The sequence below is a fragment of the Salvelinus fontinalis genome, chromosome 32 (genome assembly GCF_029448725.1).
Source record: "Salvelinus fontinalis isolate EN_2023a chromosome 32, ASM2944872v1, whole genome shotgun sequence".
Lineage (NCBI taxonomy): Eukaryota > Metazoa > Chordata > Actinopteri > Salmoniformes > Salmonidae > Salvelinus > Salvelinus fontinalis.
The window spans coordinates 20810608-20828312 of record NC_074696.1 but is presented as its reverse complement, the minus strand read 5'-3'; the positions used below and the strand labels follow the sequence as shown (position 1 = coordinate 20828312).

The following is a 17705-nucleotide window of genomic DNA, read 5'->3' as shown; positions in this document are numbered from 1 at the left end:
GTTTAAAGTGGCTAGTGGTACATTTTTACATAATTTCCATCAATTCCCATTATTAAAGTGGCTGGAGTTGAGTCAGTATGTTGGCAGCGGCCGCTAAATGTTAGTGGTGGCTGTTTAACAGTCTGATGGCCTTGAGATAGAAGCTGTTTTTCAGTCTCTCGGTCCCTGCTTTGATGCACCTGTACTAACCTCGCCTTCTGGATGATAGCGGGGTGAACAGGCAGTGGCTTGGGTGGTTGTTGTCCTTGATGATCTTTATGGCCTTCCTGTGACATCGGGTGGTGTAGGTGTCCTGGAGGGCAGGTAGTTTACCTCCGGTGATACGTTGTGCAGACCTCACTACCCTCTGGAGAGCCTTACGGTTGTGGGCGGAGCAGTTGCCGTACCAGGCGATGATACAGCCCGACAGGATGCTCTCGATTGTGCATCTGTAGAAGTTTGTGAGTGCTTTTGGTGACAAGCCGAATTTCTTCAGCCTCCTGAGGTTGAAGAGGCGCTGCTGCGCCTTCTTCACAACGCTGTCTGTGTGGGTGGACCAATTCAGTTTGTCCGTGATGTGTACACCGAGGAACTTAACTTTCCACCTTCTCCACTACTGTCCCGTCGATGTGGATAGGGGGGTGCTCCCTCTGCTGTTTCCTGAAGTCCACAATCATCTCCTTTGTTTTGTTGACGTTGAGTGTGAGGTTATTTTCCTGACACCACACTCCGAGGGCCCTCACCTCCTCCCTGTAGGCTGTCTCGTCGTTGTTGGTAATCAAGCCTACCACTGTAGTGTCATCCGCAAACTTGATGATTGAGTTAGAGGCGTGCATGGCCACGCAGTCGTGGGTGAACAGGGAGTACAGGAGAGGGCTCAGAACGCACCCTTGTGGGGCCCCAGTGTTGAGGATCAGCGGGGTGGAGATGTTGTTACCTACCCTCACCACCTGGGGGAGGCCCGTCAGGAAGTCCAGGACCCAGTGGCACAGGGCGGGGTCGAGACCCAGGGTCCCGAGCTTGATGACGAGTTTGGAGGGTACTATGGTGTTAAATGCTGAGCTGTAGTCGATGAACAGCATTCTCACATAGGTATTCCTCTTGTCCAGATGGGTTAGGGCAGTGTGCAGTGTGGTTGCGATTGCGTCGTCTGTGGACCTATTGGGTCAGTAAGCAAATTGGAGTGGGTCTAGGGTGTCCGGTAGGGTGGAGGTGATATGGTCCTTGACGAGTCTCTCAAAGCACTTCATGATGACGGAAGTGAGTGCTACGGGGCGGTAGTCGTTTAGCTCAGTTACCTTAGCTTTCTTGGGAACAGGAACAATGGTGGCCTTCTTGAAGCATGTGGGAACAGCAGACTGGGATAAAGATTGATTGAATATGTCCGTAAACACACCAGCCAGCTGGTCTGCGCATGCTCTGAGGACGCGGCTGGGAATGCCGTCTGGGCCTGCAGCCTTGCGAGGGTTAACACGTTTAAATGTTTTACTCACCTCGGCTGCAGTGAAGGAGAGCCCGCATGTTTTGGTAGCGGGCCGTGTCAGTGGCACTGTATTGTCCTCAAAGCGAGCAAAAAAGTTATTTAGCCTGTCTGCGAGCAAGACATCCTGGTCCGCGACGGGGCTGGTTTTCTTTTTGTAATCCGTGATTGACTGTAGACCCTGCCACATACCTCTTGTGTCTGAGCTGTTGAATTGCGACTCTATTTTGTCTCTATACTGGGACTTAGCTTGTTTGATTGTCTTGCGGAGAGAATAGCTACACTGTTTGTAATCGGTCATGTTTCCGGTCACCTTGCCCAAGTCAAGGTCTTGGAGTGGCCATCACAAAGCCCTGACCTCAATTCTATAGAAAATGTGTGGGCAGAACTGAAAAAGCATGTGTGAGCAAGGAGTCCTACAAACCTGACTCAGTTACACCAGCTTTGTCAGGAGGAATGGGCCAAAATTTACCAAACTTATTGTGGGAAGCTTGTGGAAGGTTACCCGAAACGTTTGACCCAAGTTAAACAATTTTAAAGGTAATGCACTCAATTAGTATTTTGTAGCATGTAAACTTCTGACCCCATGTGATGAAATAAATAAAAGCTGAAATAAATCATTTTCTACTATTATTCTGACATTTCACATTCTTAAAATAAAATGGTGATCCTAACTGGCCTAAGACGGAATTTTACTAGGATTAAATGTCAGGAATTGTGAAAAACTGAGTTTAAATGTATTTGGCTAAGGTGTATGTAAACTTCCGACTTCAACTGTAAGTGTAAAAATGGAATTGCTCAAATATACTGAAGTATCAAAAGTTAAATTATAAATCATTTCAAATTCCTTATATTAAGCAAAGGAGCCAGCACCATTTTATTTTTTAAATTCATGGGTAGCCAGGGGCACACTCCAACACTCAGACATTATTTACAAAATATGCTGTTGTGTTAAGTGAGTCCGCCAGAACTTAGGCAGTAGGGATGACCATGTGTTCTCTTGATAAGTGTGTGAATTTCACAATTTTACTGTTCTGCTAAGCATTCCAAATGTAATGAGTACTTTGGGTTGTCAGGGAAAATGTATGGAGTAAAAAGTACAAAATTTTCTTCAGGAATGTAGTGAAGTAAAAGTTGTCAAAAATATTAATAGTAAAGTACAGATACCCCAAAAAACGACTTAAGTAAAAATACTTGAAAGTACTACTTAGGTACTTTACACCACTGATGTTGACTTTGAGAGTTTCATCTTCCTCATGTAAAGAGGAGTAGCTACAGTGAAAGAGGTAGTACTTTGAGGTTTCCTGGGGACCAGACAGTGAATATTTTAATACACCGTCTGGAACATGACAGTGTTTGATTCTGGAAATGGGCCTCTCGGGTCCTCTACAAGCCGGATTGTTGAATACAATTATATTTGGATTTACTGGTCCAACTGCTCAAAATTTGAGACAAAATATTCACAGGAAAGTATTATTTTCCCGACTTTTTAGAGAACCGGTACTGAAGTAGAAATGTATATCACCTGGCACATGCGCAAAACCATGTAAACACCTGCAAGACTTTGGTTAGTATGCATGGTTCGCATGCGTGTACTTCCATCTTGTGCTCATGCATTCGGTCATGAGCAAAAGACAATCTTGATTGTCACATAAATAGATCCCAGTTTTATAATACTTTCCTGTGGCTATTTTCTCTCAAATTTCAACCAGATGTATGACCAAAACCACAGTCAATTGGCAGAGTAAGTTTAAGTACACAGAACAAAAATATAAAATGCAACATGTAAAGTCTTGGTCCCATGTTTCATGAGCTGAACTAAAATATCTCAGAAATGTTCCATACGCACAAAAATCGTATTTCTCTCAAATTTTGAGCACAAGTTTGTTTACATTCCTGTAAGTGATCATTTCTCCTTTGCCAAGATAATCCGTCCACCTGACAGGTGTGTCATATCAAGAAGCTGATTGAACAGCATTATCATTACACAGGTGCACCTTGTGCTGGTTACAATAAAAGGCCACACTAAAATGTGCTGTTCTCACACAATGCTGTTGCCAGTGAATGCAATGTTTGTTTCTCTACCATAAACCGCCTCCAACGTCGTTCTAGAATTTGACAGTACCTCCAACCGGCCTCACAACCGCAGACCATGTGGATGGCATCGTGTGGGCTAGCGATTTGCTGATGTGAATGTTATAAACATGATGTGCCCCATGGTGGCGGTGGGGTTATGGTATGGGCAGGCATAAGCTACGGACCACAAACACAATTGCATTTTATTGATGGAAATTTGAAAACACAGAGATACTGTGACAAGATCCTGTGGCCCATTGTCGTGCCCTTCATCCGCCGCCATCACCTTGTGTTTCAGAATGATAATGTACGGCCCCATGTCGCAAGGATCTGAACACAATTTCTGGAATCTGAAAATGTCCTAGTTCTTACATGGCCTGCATACTCACCAGATTTGTCACCCAATGAGCATGTTTGGGATGCTCTGGATTGACGAGTTCCAGTTCCCGACAATATCCAGCAACTTCGCACAGCCATTGAAACGGAGTGGGGACAACATTCCACAGGTACAATAACAGTCTGATCAACTCCAAGCAAAGGAGATGTGTCGCGCTGCATGAGGCAAATAGTAGTCACACCAGATACTGACTCGTTTTCTAAAAATGCATCTGTGACCACCACAGGTGCATATCTGTATTCCCAGTCATGCGAAATCTATAGATTAGAGCCTAATTAAATTATTTAAATTGAATGATTTCCTTATATGAACTGTAACTCAGTAAAATCTTTGAAGTTATTGCATGTTGCGTTGATCTTTTTGTTCAGTATATAATATTACTCAACATTCGTGACAGACAAGGGATGCTAAGAATTTTTCTACGTAAATGTGCGTAGCATTGTCTACATAATTTGAAGATGTCGCCACGTTTTGTAACTAACTTTGAGGCTATCTTTGAAAAGTAATGGTTGAATTAAAGTAGAGTAGCACATGTTTGAAAGAGGGTAAACTCAAAAGACCACTTTCACCTTTCTCTGACCACCTTTAAATCGGCATCACCATCTGTTACAGAGACTTGTTGGTGAATAGTAATGTAAACATTGTAGAACATTTATCATAGATACATATATACTTCTTGATCACTTATTGAAAATTGATCATACATACTTATTGATCACAAGTATTTTGCATTCAAAATGCAGATGACCTCAGAACAGTAAGCGTCACCTGCTTTTCACTGGATGAGACTGGGAAAACATAATCAACTAAATCATATCCAAACATTGGTGAATCAAACATTCACCGGTTAAACTAATAAAACAAAGTTGTGTTAGGAAATGTAAAAGGGACTTCACATGTGTGGAAACCAGATGAGTGGCCCTTGAGGTTGAACCCGGACACAACTGCACGGCTATCTCTGCTATATGTCTGCAAGGAGAAACAGTGGCACAAGGATATCCTCTTCCTCACAGTCAAGATGAGCTGATAGCCTATTCCCTGACCTCATGAGCAGAAACATAATGTGTCCCCCAAAGGGCACCCTATTCCCTAAATAGTGCATGACTAATGACTAGTTCCACCCGGTTCCAAAACAACCTTAGCACCTATCACTTCTGTATCTGCAGATTTGAAAGGACCAGATAAGTTTTCTCTGCCATATTGCTCAAACCTTAGAGGTCTATCACCATGTTGCTTACACCTATCTGTCTCTTTCAGATCTGCAAACACCAAATAAGTAGGTAAGGGTCTAGGGGTGGTTTTTGGACTGAGATGATAACTGTTTATCATCCCTGATCTATCATGACTGTCTATAGACCTACTTTAACTGAGTTATTATTCAGTTGGTATGATTATGTAGTATCTAAATGAATCAGGCAAGATCTCTTTTCCATTCACCAAAGGCTTATTTTAAAGATTTTCCTCTTGTAGGACAATCTATGTTCTGATTCTGGGTGCCAAGTTCCCACCATGGCAGATGAAAATATGATGTCCAGAATATAGAACAGACATGATACTTTATCATGTAATACATATACTCTATTCATCACACCTTTATCTGCAACATTCTGAACGTTGCACTCTGCTAATTTTCCCCCTGTTAATTCAAATGTATTATCAATTTGTATTTCTAGATTTGTTTGTTTTTTATTCATTTTAAAACCAATACCGGCTGCCAGCTTGCATGCCAGTATTGTATTTTTTTTTTTTATTGGTGAGAGGTGTTTTAATCTGTTTGGTTTTCAAACTTGCAGAGGCTAGGTCTGAACTTAAGTATGTTTTGTTGTCTTCTTATGAATGATCTTACCATTGGCACTAAGTGCGGCAGCTAGTCTAGCGGTTAGAGCATTAGGCCAGTAACCAAAAGGCTGGTGGTTCGAATACCTGAGCAGACAAGGTGCAACAAATATGTTGATGTTCCCTTGAGCAAGGCCCTTAACCATAATTTTATCCAGGGGTGCTGTACTACTATATCTGACCCTGTAAAACCATTTTTTTCTTTGTACAGTTGCTTCAATACAACACCAATAAATAACTGTTTCAAATATGATTTCATAACACCATAATCAAACATTGATCACAAGTTAATTATATGTAAATTCCAAAGCAAATTGGAAATGTGTTAATAAATTAACATAGGCTAATGTATGCTTGGAGGTGTTCAAATGAAGTGACTTGAAGAGTAGTTTGCATCAGCGCTTGGGTCAGTTCTATTTTACCTGAAGACCATTCAGGAAACTAATTTGATATATAAAAAATAGTTAGATACATTTTCAAATCATGAGGTTTACTGAAATAGAATTCAACTGCATAATATTCCCTGAGGTTATCATTCATAAATGTGTTTTTTGTATTGAATTGGAGTAAATAAAATGTACCATGAAATGACGATATACTGCAACTTGATATTAGACAATTCATTTCTATCAAGAAAACAATTAGCTGACATTTATAAATCAGTTGATTTATTGTTTAATGTAATATTGCACAGTATAATGTATCAACATCTATTTTTCTGGACAGGTTTCTGACAAGTTAATTGCTGTTATCACACAAATATTGAATTATTAAAACATTCCTAAAAAGTTCCTGTGAGTCACATTTCCTAAGCTATTTCTAAGTTCATTACAAGAAACTTTGAACATCTTCACCAGCAATACTATGAATCACTAATTAAAAAGATCACACTTACATTCACATAAAAGTAGGCCTAGATCCAGAGGCTGACAAAACGGGTCTTGAACAACAATTTGAATGCATAGTCCAATGCAAATCACTTCAAAAACAGTCTTTAACATCACACGTTTTTTTAAAGAACTATGTAAAGGGAACAAACAATGTTTAGAAAGTTAATGTTAATTAATTTCATATTTTGTAATTTGCTTAGAAACTTTCATTACCAATAGACATTGTTTTCTAGAATGATTATTGAAATAGGCCTAGGCAGAATACCGCCATTTTCTGTGTGGAAGATAGTAGTGTAAGTCTATAGGGGGACCTCACAGGAAAAAGACCAATACAATTCTTAAAAAACAAAAAATTTAAGGTACATTTAATGCAATTTAAGTGCCATATATGAATGTCAGTTTCAAAAAGCAATTTATCCAATATCACATCAATTATAAAAATCCTTAGAGAAAAGTTCTCAAACACGTTTTTCGACATTCACTACAACATGGCGTTCACGACAAGAATAGTCCATACGTTCTAGCTCAAGCAGTCAGCCATTGGAATGCATTGTGACTAACAAAGAGATGATTAGAGATTATCGACAGAAGTATAAATAAATAGATAAGGGTTCGATTGTAGTTGTTAAGGGTTAGATTGTAGTTTCACCCAAAACGGTATCCCTTGTTTCCATAACGGTATCCCTTGTTTCACTGAACAACCGGAATGAATGAGACAGTGTTCCCCACAACACGATATATCACTTACTATATATATATTGTTTAAACTTCCTTATGGAAAGAAATATCATCCTATTTGATCTTAAAATCTCACCGATGTTTCCCGTGTTTTCCATTCATAACAATCTTTAATCATTCCACACAAGACGTAGTCTCGGGTATGAAACTATCTTTATGGAAGCCTGTTTACCCCTATGGAATACAGCCATACCGAAGTTTTCCCCCAAAGAATGGGGGCGGGGACTAATTATGTACATTCCTCACGGATATATTTGCCCTTTCGCAGTTCCTGAGCGCCTTGTACAAGCCTGGAATCGTAAACCAGAAGGACTGCGACTTTAGTTGGACGTGAACAAAGTGTAGACTCTAAGTCACACTGATAGTCCAATCTTTTATCTATATGAACACATAGCCTATTACACATTTACAGAAAACTGTCTAATTTAAACATTTCGTTATTTCACAACGCATGTAATTAGAGTTGGGCTCATTTAATAAATTGAATCAATATAGGCTATTGAACTGTAACGAATGCATAACACGGTTGTTTATTGATTGTTTAATAGTATTTTAAATGATTAGGGAAAGATTACACATATCCTAATGTTGACCATTTAATCAATTACAGGTGAATTTGCGAAGCAGAAGAACGTATAGGCCTAATAGTGGTGTGTTTGAAACCATTTCATTCAGGACTTCCTTGTAATTCTATTTTCATTTTATATAAGATAATTTCCATCTCCAAATTTAACTCACTTTACCAACTCAAATAATGGGACTGCTGGGACTGCTTTTGTGGCGTAGCCTAACATGTATCTAGTTGCATCTTAATTATTTCGTTAGATTAAGAATTGATTATCACCTTTATTCATAAGGAGAAAAATTACATTTTCTTTCGCGCGCTGATTCATATAGAATAGCGGTGTAAACGAGCCAATGACTGAACACGCTGAGCTCGAGCCAGCGAGAGTGGTAGGGGAGTGAGAATGAGCTCTGTGATTGGTCAGTCTTTCCAACCAATAGTAGAGCACTCTGTTTGGTCAGCTCGAGTACGTCAACTAAAGTGCTGCCAGTGTGCCATAGCAGAGGGCCTACGGTTTGAGGCTTTGACAAGTCACAATTGATTTCCTTATTCCTAACATGAACATGTCCATAAAACTGAAATGAATTGTTCTTAAGTTGTCTAGAAACAAAATACTAACTTTTCCTGCAGTATACATTTGAAGAAGGCATTTTATCAATGTGTCATTAGGTGTTGCTCACACACATTATTTAAAAGTTGAATAATCAGCTGAATAAACTATATGCACTCCCATGCATATTGTGTAGTACTAAACAAGTTGTATAGGTACTGGCTAAACTATGAACTATCCAACTCTGATCAGGTATGTGTGTGTAAAATCATTAAAACGGTATTCAACAGTGGCCATGCATGCGTTTCGAATGTGGGCCTAATGAGCCGATATAAATCCACTTTATAACGTAGAATAATTAGACCAATTCTAATTTCATGGATTCCACTTCTATTATATTATTCCCTCAATGTCTTTAGCGGAACATCTTTTTATTTTAGCCTGAATATCAGCATGGATATTTGACGGACTGAGATCATACGTATGGTAAATGTAGCCTAGTAATTTGGTACTTGTCAATGTAGTTGCACGTTTGTGAATTGCATCTACCCCTAACTACAATTATTTTACACTGGATACATATTAACAAGTGTAATTAATTGTCTGAATTAATGTACTAAGCCCAGCCAGACTGCATTTGAAAGAAACCTGCTTGCTTGTTGTCGCCAATTCGCTAGGGGCATTTCTCTGGATGACGAGACCTTCCCTCTCTGTACATAGCATATATACCAATGCCGGAAATAGTAGGCGGTTCGCCATATGCATTAGGTTCTACTATAGGTTTCTTCTCCAGATGGGTGTTTTCGAAAACAAACAAGCAATGTCGCCCCAAGACATCCTATTCCCCTCTCTGCCATTTCGTGTGGACATGGACAAATCTGTATTGTAGACTAAAGCAGGGAACCACCTGAATCTTGTTAGAGAAGATGGATGCCGTCATGTGGTTGGTAGTAAGCGTGTCATTCCCATGTTGACCGGGCCATGGGCCTAGGGGAGGACGCATTCTAAACTTTCATTGATTGAATCCAATTCAAATGTGTTTCACATGCATAAATTATAACATCGAGCGACATAATTTATGAATGGCACCTCCCCCTTCCTCTCCCACCATAATTTTCTCTATAGAATGCCTACCCTACACCCACCGCAGTCTCGCGTGCGCGCAAACCTCCGCAACACTGTTGCCCCTCGCTATATCCGTGCGCGCACTGCTGTTTTACTACTTCGACCAGCGACCAATGGGAAGCGAGGCTTTGCAGAGAAAGGCACACAAATGTGATTCTAGTAAAAGATACACTGGGTTCTCACGGAATCTCTTAACTCACATAGCTCGCCAGGTTTCTCCCCCAACACAAATCCACTCTTACCCTCATTTTCTCTCGACTCTACGGTCCCCACCCCAGATTCCCGTGACATTTTCCCAATCCAACACTTAATTGAGCAACTGGGATTCCTCACGTGCGGGGTTGATTTGTAGTTTGAACACGTGGCTCATTCAAAAAAGCCGGAATATCCTAGTTTTTTTCCTTCCCCCTTCTTCATATTGGTTTTATTCAGAGGCGGGCACGAGCCTTAACGTGTGTGAATTTATCTGTCTCTTTGCCAAGGGGTTTGGAGGAAGACAAAAAGTCGTGTCTCCTCCTTTTTCACTCAGTCAGATATCGTTTTGGAGAAACTGAATAAATAATTAAGATTTTTTTTTTTTGCGCGATAGAGAAGGGCGAGTAAGCGCAAACGCGACGAGGTTTCCCGTCAAATATCTGTGGCTTCAACGACTGGGGGAAGCACGCCACCGCCACTCCGTTGAGTAGTAAGGCGATTTTGGCGACTCCAAACCCGAGAGAGCAAATCACGATTTCCTTCTGCGTAAAGATTGTCAATTTCAGCGCAGACCATGAATAAGCTGTACATTGGAAACGTGAGTGAAGAGGCGAGTGCCGAGGACTTGGAAACTATCTTTGAGCAGTGGAAGATTCCGCACAGTGGTCCGTTTCTCGTCAAAACTGGTTATGCGTTCGTGGATTGCCCCGATGAAAAGATAGCAATGCTGGCCATCGACATTCTTTCAGGTGAGACAATAAAAGAAAGCGTTCAAACGGTGCGTAAACGGTGCTTTAATTGCGGAAATGGCTACGGGTTTACTTTAACCGCTGTAGATGGACGCATGGAGCCCAATAGGGTGGGGGTGTATCCAAGCTTGTCTCCTTGCCTCACACTTGGCTCCTGACACCGTAGAAGGATAGTCCATGCCTTTGATAAATTCAAAGTGTGAATTTTATCTAGTACAAAAACGTTGAAGTAACTTGTTTGAGTGAAGGAAGGAAGAAACGCCTGTCCAGTGTAACGCCATTCAGAGCAATGGGGCACACAGGCAGTGGCCGCACATTGTAGGCTTGTCTAACATGGATCACTTCAATTAAATGTAACTAAATGTAACTCTGTATTGTTACTTTTGTTGCCGCCTTTGAGCTTGCACTCTCTTCGTGGACCAACAAAGTCGCAAAGGAAGTATGGCCTAACTTGTTAAATTATAGCACACAGTGCATGTGCCCTATGCTGACACACCAGGTGGCTTAATTGTCTATTGGTCAAATGTAGGCCAACGAAATGCAAGACTAATGCAAACTACTTTTTATTTACAATTTAGAAACGACAACAAAAGTACGCAATGTGGGACAAACAGTGGCATTCAGCAGGCCACAATCTAGAAATAAAAAATTACGATTTTACGAAATATCCTCGTATTGAGCTCAGGTGTCGGATACTTGTCACCGATACCATATTTAACCTTTTAGAACAGACATTCACGTTACGTTGGGTGAAACTTTGTGAAAATAAAGTAATTTGTGTAATTTGAATGGTCACACAATTGTGCCTCCGATTGAAATTAACGTAATTTCGTGCCAGGCCTTTTTGGTCATAAACTATAGTTGAGGCCTACTTTTGGCTGCCTATGAGAACTAAACTAATTGTGAACTAAAATTGCATTTATTCTCCTCACTATAGGTAAAGTTGAACTACATGGAAAACTCCTAGAAGTGGAGCACTCGGTCCCTAAACGTCAAAGGTAAATTCTGATTATAAACTCATGTATTGTCCAACTGATCCATTTACGCTATAAGGGGCTGCTGCTGTCCTCAGCCAAATTGTACATATCTCCATCGACACTTCTGGAAACATGTTATTTTTGTAACGTTATTTGATTGAAGTCGTCTGTGTGTTTGGGGCGTCAGCAGGAAGGGACGGAATGTTTGTTCATTTGGGGCAAGCAGAAATTCATAGGGTGTGTGTAGAGGTCGAATTATAAGGACATGAAGGATCTCATACCGTCACGCCTATGGCGACCTAAAATATGCGACTTATTTTTGTTGTTGAATAATGTACCTTATTTTAGACACCATTCCCATCTTTGGAAGTAGTTAGCCTAAATAGTGCAAATCTCCAAGTGTTTAACACTTGCAAACTGTAGGGCTATTTTAAGCAGCAATAGCATTCTGGGCCTGCTTAGGTGTGTGTACATGTATGAATGTGTGTGTTGAGGCGTAGGCCCTCTGAAGCCGTCCATTTGAGAAGGATCTGGCCGTGATTCTCCCTTGCTGCCCCACGCTTCTGCTCTCCTCGATCATTGTGATGGTGCACGAGATGGACTCGGGAAACCCCCGGTCTGCTAAAGACCATGTAGGTCGGTGTAGGCTACAGTCAACAGGATTAAACTATGCTGAGTTATAGCCTTTAGTCTGGGGCGATATTGATTCTCATTTACGTGGAAGAGGGACAAAAAAAATGCTACAATTTGGCGTGGCGTGTAGGATATCCGCCACATGAAACATTTTGTCCTTTATTCAACCTTTCTTGGATTTTAATTGCTGTCATTGAAATTAGTTATTGTAATCATTTGAGAATTTTGAGGAAGAGGATTTAGAGCCGAAATGCACTTTAATGTGTTTAGATGTGCATTTTAATGATTTAAATAATTTGGGCTAAAAGCAGTGGATAAAGGCTACTGCTACGTTTGTAAGGAATTAGAAACAAGCATCTGATCACAACTTTTAAAAATGTATATTGAAGTCAAGTTTAACAGAATTATGATTTGTGTAATTGCCGATACCTCCATTTAGGCCTACTAAATCGAATAATCTGTTTTATTGACTTTCTGCACAAAATGGTGTTAACATATTTAAAATGTACAATTATTATAGTGGACATATTTATTTGCATGTTTTGAAATGTCCATGCATTGAATTGTCGAGGTTAAGGCCAAAATGAACTTCCGCAAGGGCTTCCCCTAAATGCGTTTACTGCTTTTAGCTCGTTCATTATTGGGATGGAATCATGAACCTACTATTATTATTTTTTTTTTTTAAAGCCAAATCACTCTGGTCAATTTGTTGACCTTTCCCCTGCCAAAGTGCTAGATATTTTTTGTTAAATGATTAGTCTTTGACGTCTAGGTTTATACACCCTGGCGATTTGTAGTGGTAGGCCTTTATAGTAGGTAGGCCTTTTAACTGACTTGCCTAGTTAAAATAATAATATATATAGTGAAGTGTAAGCCTGGTGCTTTTTGGCCTCCACCTACAGAAAAAGGAGAGAGAAAAAAGATTAAATCCCCCTTTTGCCACAGGAAAGGTTATAGGATCGACTGGGAACAGTATCCTGCCCATCACACGCGCACACACACACACACAGAGGTGTGCACTGGGGCCCCTCTGCATTCCAGCCCGCTGAGTGTCAGCTGGAGGCTCGGCCAATCACCACAACTTAACCTTTGAACTTGTGGGAAGGGGAAGTGCGAGCAAGGAGGCAGAGGCTCCTGGTGTCCTCCAGTGTTCCAGGGTGGAACCGTAGACATTAAAACCAGTAGTTGGTGATAGCGCTGACGTCATCCACTTATTCCTGTGGAAAACTCCCAATGGCACGTGAACCCGGAAGTATTTGAACTTGAAGCCCGCCATATTGCTGAATGGCACCCCAAAAAATATTTAAGGATCACGGTGAAAGTGGCCTTTACTAGCAAAGGATCGTGGTCAATATAGTCATTTTCATCCTGCCTGAGCGAGTCAACCATAATGTCTAAGGTAGAGGTATTCAAGTCTTGCCCTACGAGGTCCAGAGCCTGCAGGTTTTCTATTCTACCTGATAATTAATTGCGCCCACCTGGTGTCCCAGATCTAAATCAGTGCCTGATTAGAGGGGAACAATGGGGGGGGGGGGGTAGTGGAACTAGCTTTGAGGTCCAGAGTTGATGAGGGCGTGAGCTTCATTGTAGCCTGCCGTCCCGTGATTGGTCTGTCAGCACGTGGTCATGTATGACTACAAATGTAGTAGTCAGAATGGATCACTATTTAATTAAATATCTTGATTTATTGCGAACTTTTAAAGGATTTACCGTGGGAATTGAACTTGATCCGTATCAACACATTTTAGAGACCAAAACGTCTCTCTATAAATTGTTTAGCCATTCTGGGGATCGTAATTTACATAAGCTTTCTAGGGCAGACCAGAGGCCTCATAACTGTTGTGTAAATTTCACACTATTTACATCCGCCTTTTCTGAGAAGACTGCGCTCGTACAAAAATATCTAGAGATTTATAAACTTGGCGCACGACATGCATACGAATGGTTCCCATTTATAAATCAGAATGTCCTGAAATTCTGCGAACAAACAAGCATTACTACTCCACCTGAAAAATGCCCATTCACCTTTTTATGGTGACTACAATAACCCCTATTTTCTGAAAACTTTGGAGGTATTGGAATTAGGCCGAGGGAGTTTTCTGAAGGAAATGCCAATGGCGAACTTGCTCAAAGGTCTTTGGTGGTTTGATAGCCATGACATTTGCTGCAGGCCTAGGCTACCTGACAGACAACGTTATTGAAAGACGAACACAATTGCAAATTGCTGTGTACCTGTAAACGGGTGTTTTGTATTTACTTTATATTTAACCTATACGCTTCACTGCCCACGACTTCTGACACGACGTCTATTTAGTGGTAGCCATACACACTTCAATACAGAAGATGAGCTGTTTGTTCACCTGTTAAATTCTACTGTTTGTTATAAACCACGCTCCCTATCTTATTCATAGAGCAAAATGCTTGAAAAAATACTTGAAAAAATAGACTGTGTCATGGGGCCCAATTAATTTGTTTTAGGATACCTCGGGAATATGAACCTATCAAGGTGAGGAATTTATTTTGCAAAGGTTATGAAAATATATTATGTTTACAAATAAAATATTGTCTACACACGAAATTTGAAATGACAGTATTGAGACGTACAGAAGTAGCCTATACTGCCCTACCAAGCAAAAAGGCAGTAACTGTTCATAGCGTGGAACTGAGAAATATTGGTTTAATTTACCTTGGTTTCACAGTAACTTTATGCAGTTACTGCTAACATGACCCCCGTTTTCTCCAACACAATACAATAGAGGCAGGATACTTGTCCACATGATTAAGCATGTAGTCATTTTTGCTACAATAATTAACAAATTTCTGACCAAATGAGCAGTTACTGCCTTTTCGCGTGGTAGGGCAGTGTAATCGTCCGTTCTACTGCTAAACTACGCTCCTGACCAGACTGCTTAGAGCAAAGTACTTGAAATAGTAGTAAATAAATAAGCTATCAAGTGTCCTATTAAACAAAATAGGTTACCTGGTGAGTATGAAAACATCACAGAAAAGGTAAGGATTTTTTTCAGCAATTGAATTAAAGTTTATTTAACTTTTAATATTACTAGGCAGGTCAGTTAAGAACAAATTCTTATTTACAATGACTGCCTACCCCGGCCAAACCCTAACCTGGACCAATTGTGCGCTGCCCTATGGGACTCCCAATCACGGCCGCTTGTGTTAACAGCTTGGAATTGTAACGCCTCTAGCACTGAGATACAATGTCTTATACCGCTGTGGCACTCTGGAGCCCGCAATTATCATGGAAATAATATAATTAATATAGCCTAGCAAAATAGATGCCTATTTCTAAATATTTTAGAATGCCAAGATCAACTAAATTGATCTCTCTTCTCACTAATGACAAACAATTACATATTGTTATTAACCTGTTATTTGTTATGAACAAATGAGTCCATCTTATCCGCCATTTTAACAAAATACTTGGCTGCTTGCAATGCAATAGTTCCACCACTAGAAACTGTACACATGGTCTGAAGTTTGTGGGAAGCTGAGCACAATCTCACTTCAAGTTCAGTTTTTTAAAATAAATGGCAACTGTTGCGTGTGAACTAGCGCACCCATGTTTAGGGTCATATTTTGTACATACACATGGTTTACAATTGAGGTCCCAGGGCTTTTGGCACCGCTAGGTTGCTACGCATTAGCCGACCAGCAGAGCTCGCGACTTCACGCTCCAGACCAAACACTGGGGGCCTAGGTGGGATAGGCACATCGAGGTGTGCATGTGGTGAGAGGGGTATGTGCAGGTTGTTGGGGTGCTTGGGCTAGGTTTTGGTGCAAGTGTGCCATTTGCCTTAATCCTACTCCAATGTGCCATTTTCCATAATCATTGTTGGTCTTTGGCCCACAGATTGTGATCCCTGTAGCTTGATCATGAGGGGTTACAAGAGTTGAACATGTAATAATGCAATAAGTTTAGGTTGTTTTGGGGCTAACGGACAGCCACAGAAATTTAGGGTGTAGGTGTATTTTGGCTACTTATAGTTGCTTACTAATTTGTCTATTTCATGTTAACTCGCATGCCCTATTAGCTGTACTAGTCAGTTTGTAGGACACACACAGACCCTATAACATGTTACACTGTGACCTGATTTAAAGCTATATTCATTAGTTTGAGTGAAACAGAAATAAAATATAACTCCCATCTGTTTAAAAAAAAAAAGAAAAAAGAATGGCATGATTTGAGAGGTGGCCCGTGTGTGTCGGGCCATTCAGGGAGGTCAAGGGGCGAGTAGGAAGCTGCTGTGTAAGTGTTGATGAATCCGTGTTATTGAATGTCAGTAATGTAAAATTCCACAACTCGTACCAGTCTGCCTTGTGAATATGGTTCAACTTGAACCAAGTTTAGTATTAGTCTAGGACTTTTTTTTTTACCAGACAACAAATCTGAAGTTGTATTGGCACAGTAACTTTCTCACACTTTCTAAAACTGCAGATGTGGATAAAATATTATCAATATTCTCATCAAATGGCGAAGGGCGTAGGTCATTAAATCCTAACCATAGTCATTTAAACCAAAAGAATACACCCATTGCCCTATTCCTTTAACTAACAGACAAAAAAATCCCAAGTCGTAAAAGCAAAGCCCACTTCCATGGTCATTCTAACCCAGTAACTGCGGCTTTGTAAGGAGTAGTAGCTCCCAGCTCTTATTAAAGAATTTGGGGTCAGGAGGTCACTGTGGGGCCCAACCTGCAAAGAAGGGATTTTGGATGGAAGCACTGGGGTGCCGAAATTCTCTATGGCCCCTTGTCCCATCTAGCTAGTGGGACTAAAGGTCCCTAAACTCACTCATGCTTATCATGGAGCAAGAGACACTGTGATAGTGTGGATTCTTATGCTATAGAACCATTGCATACCATGCTGCAGGGAAAGTAAAATTTTTAGCTATTTATGTGTGTAAATCATCAGATTTAATTTAGAAATATTCCAATTCTAGCTCAAACCAATTTAGCAATTTTTTTTTGCTATACATTTTTCATTTTTTACTGCAGAATGGACACTTGTTGTGAAGTGGAAGGGCCCATGTAAGAGTGCAGCGGAAAGTGAGCAGTTTTCTGAGTTCAGTCATTCAGAACGCCGGCATACTGAATAGTCAATGCTGGATGGATAGGCGTTGAGCACAGACCTGGGTTTGTGTGTGTTTCCTGACATGGATGGGTTTTTATAGTGTGGGTGCCAGTTTCTGTTGAGTATTGTTTGTATGATGAGATGGATGGTGGGGGAGGGGTAGTGACATGGATGATCATGGTAGTGAGAAACAGGGATGGATGTGGTGAAGTCTGATGTTGCTCGACATGGGATTCCTCCTATGGGTTTTACACACGCACTACATCACATGACAACTCAACGCTCACGGTCCCCACACCCCTCCATGTTTCTGTCAGTGGACTTTGTGTCCATGGAAACGGGAGCCCCACCCATACAGGGCAGAGGCCCTTGTGCCCCCCCCCCCCAAAACCACCCCTTTTCCCAAATCAAAGGCTGGGACTGG

General features: G+C 40.8%; 1 protein-coding gene across 2 annotated transcripts in view; it reads left to right on the top strand.

The window, feature by feature from the left end:
* Positions 1 to 9821: 9821 nt before the first annotated feature.
* Positions 9822 to 17705, top strand: part of LOC129830882 (insulin-like growth factor 2 mRNA-binding protein 3) — a 35662-nt gene continuing 27778 nt past the window's right edge. For both annotated transcript variants that reach the window (XM_055893701.1, XM_055893699.1), the window contains exons 1-2: positions 9822 to 10580; positions 11518 to 11578. In XM_055893701.1, the coding sequence (XP_055749676.1) occupies positions 10406 to 10580; positions 11518 to 11578 (236 nt within the window). In that variant the 5' untranslated portion in view covers positions 9822 to 10405. The remainder of the gene's footprint in view (positions 10581 to 11517; positions 11579 to 17705) is intronic.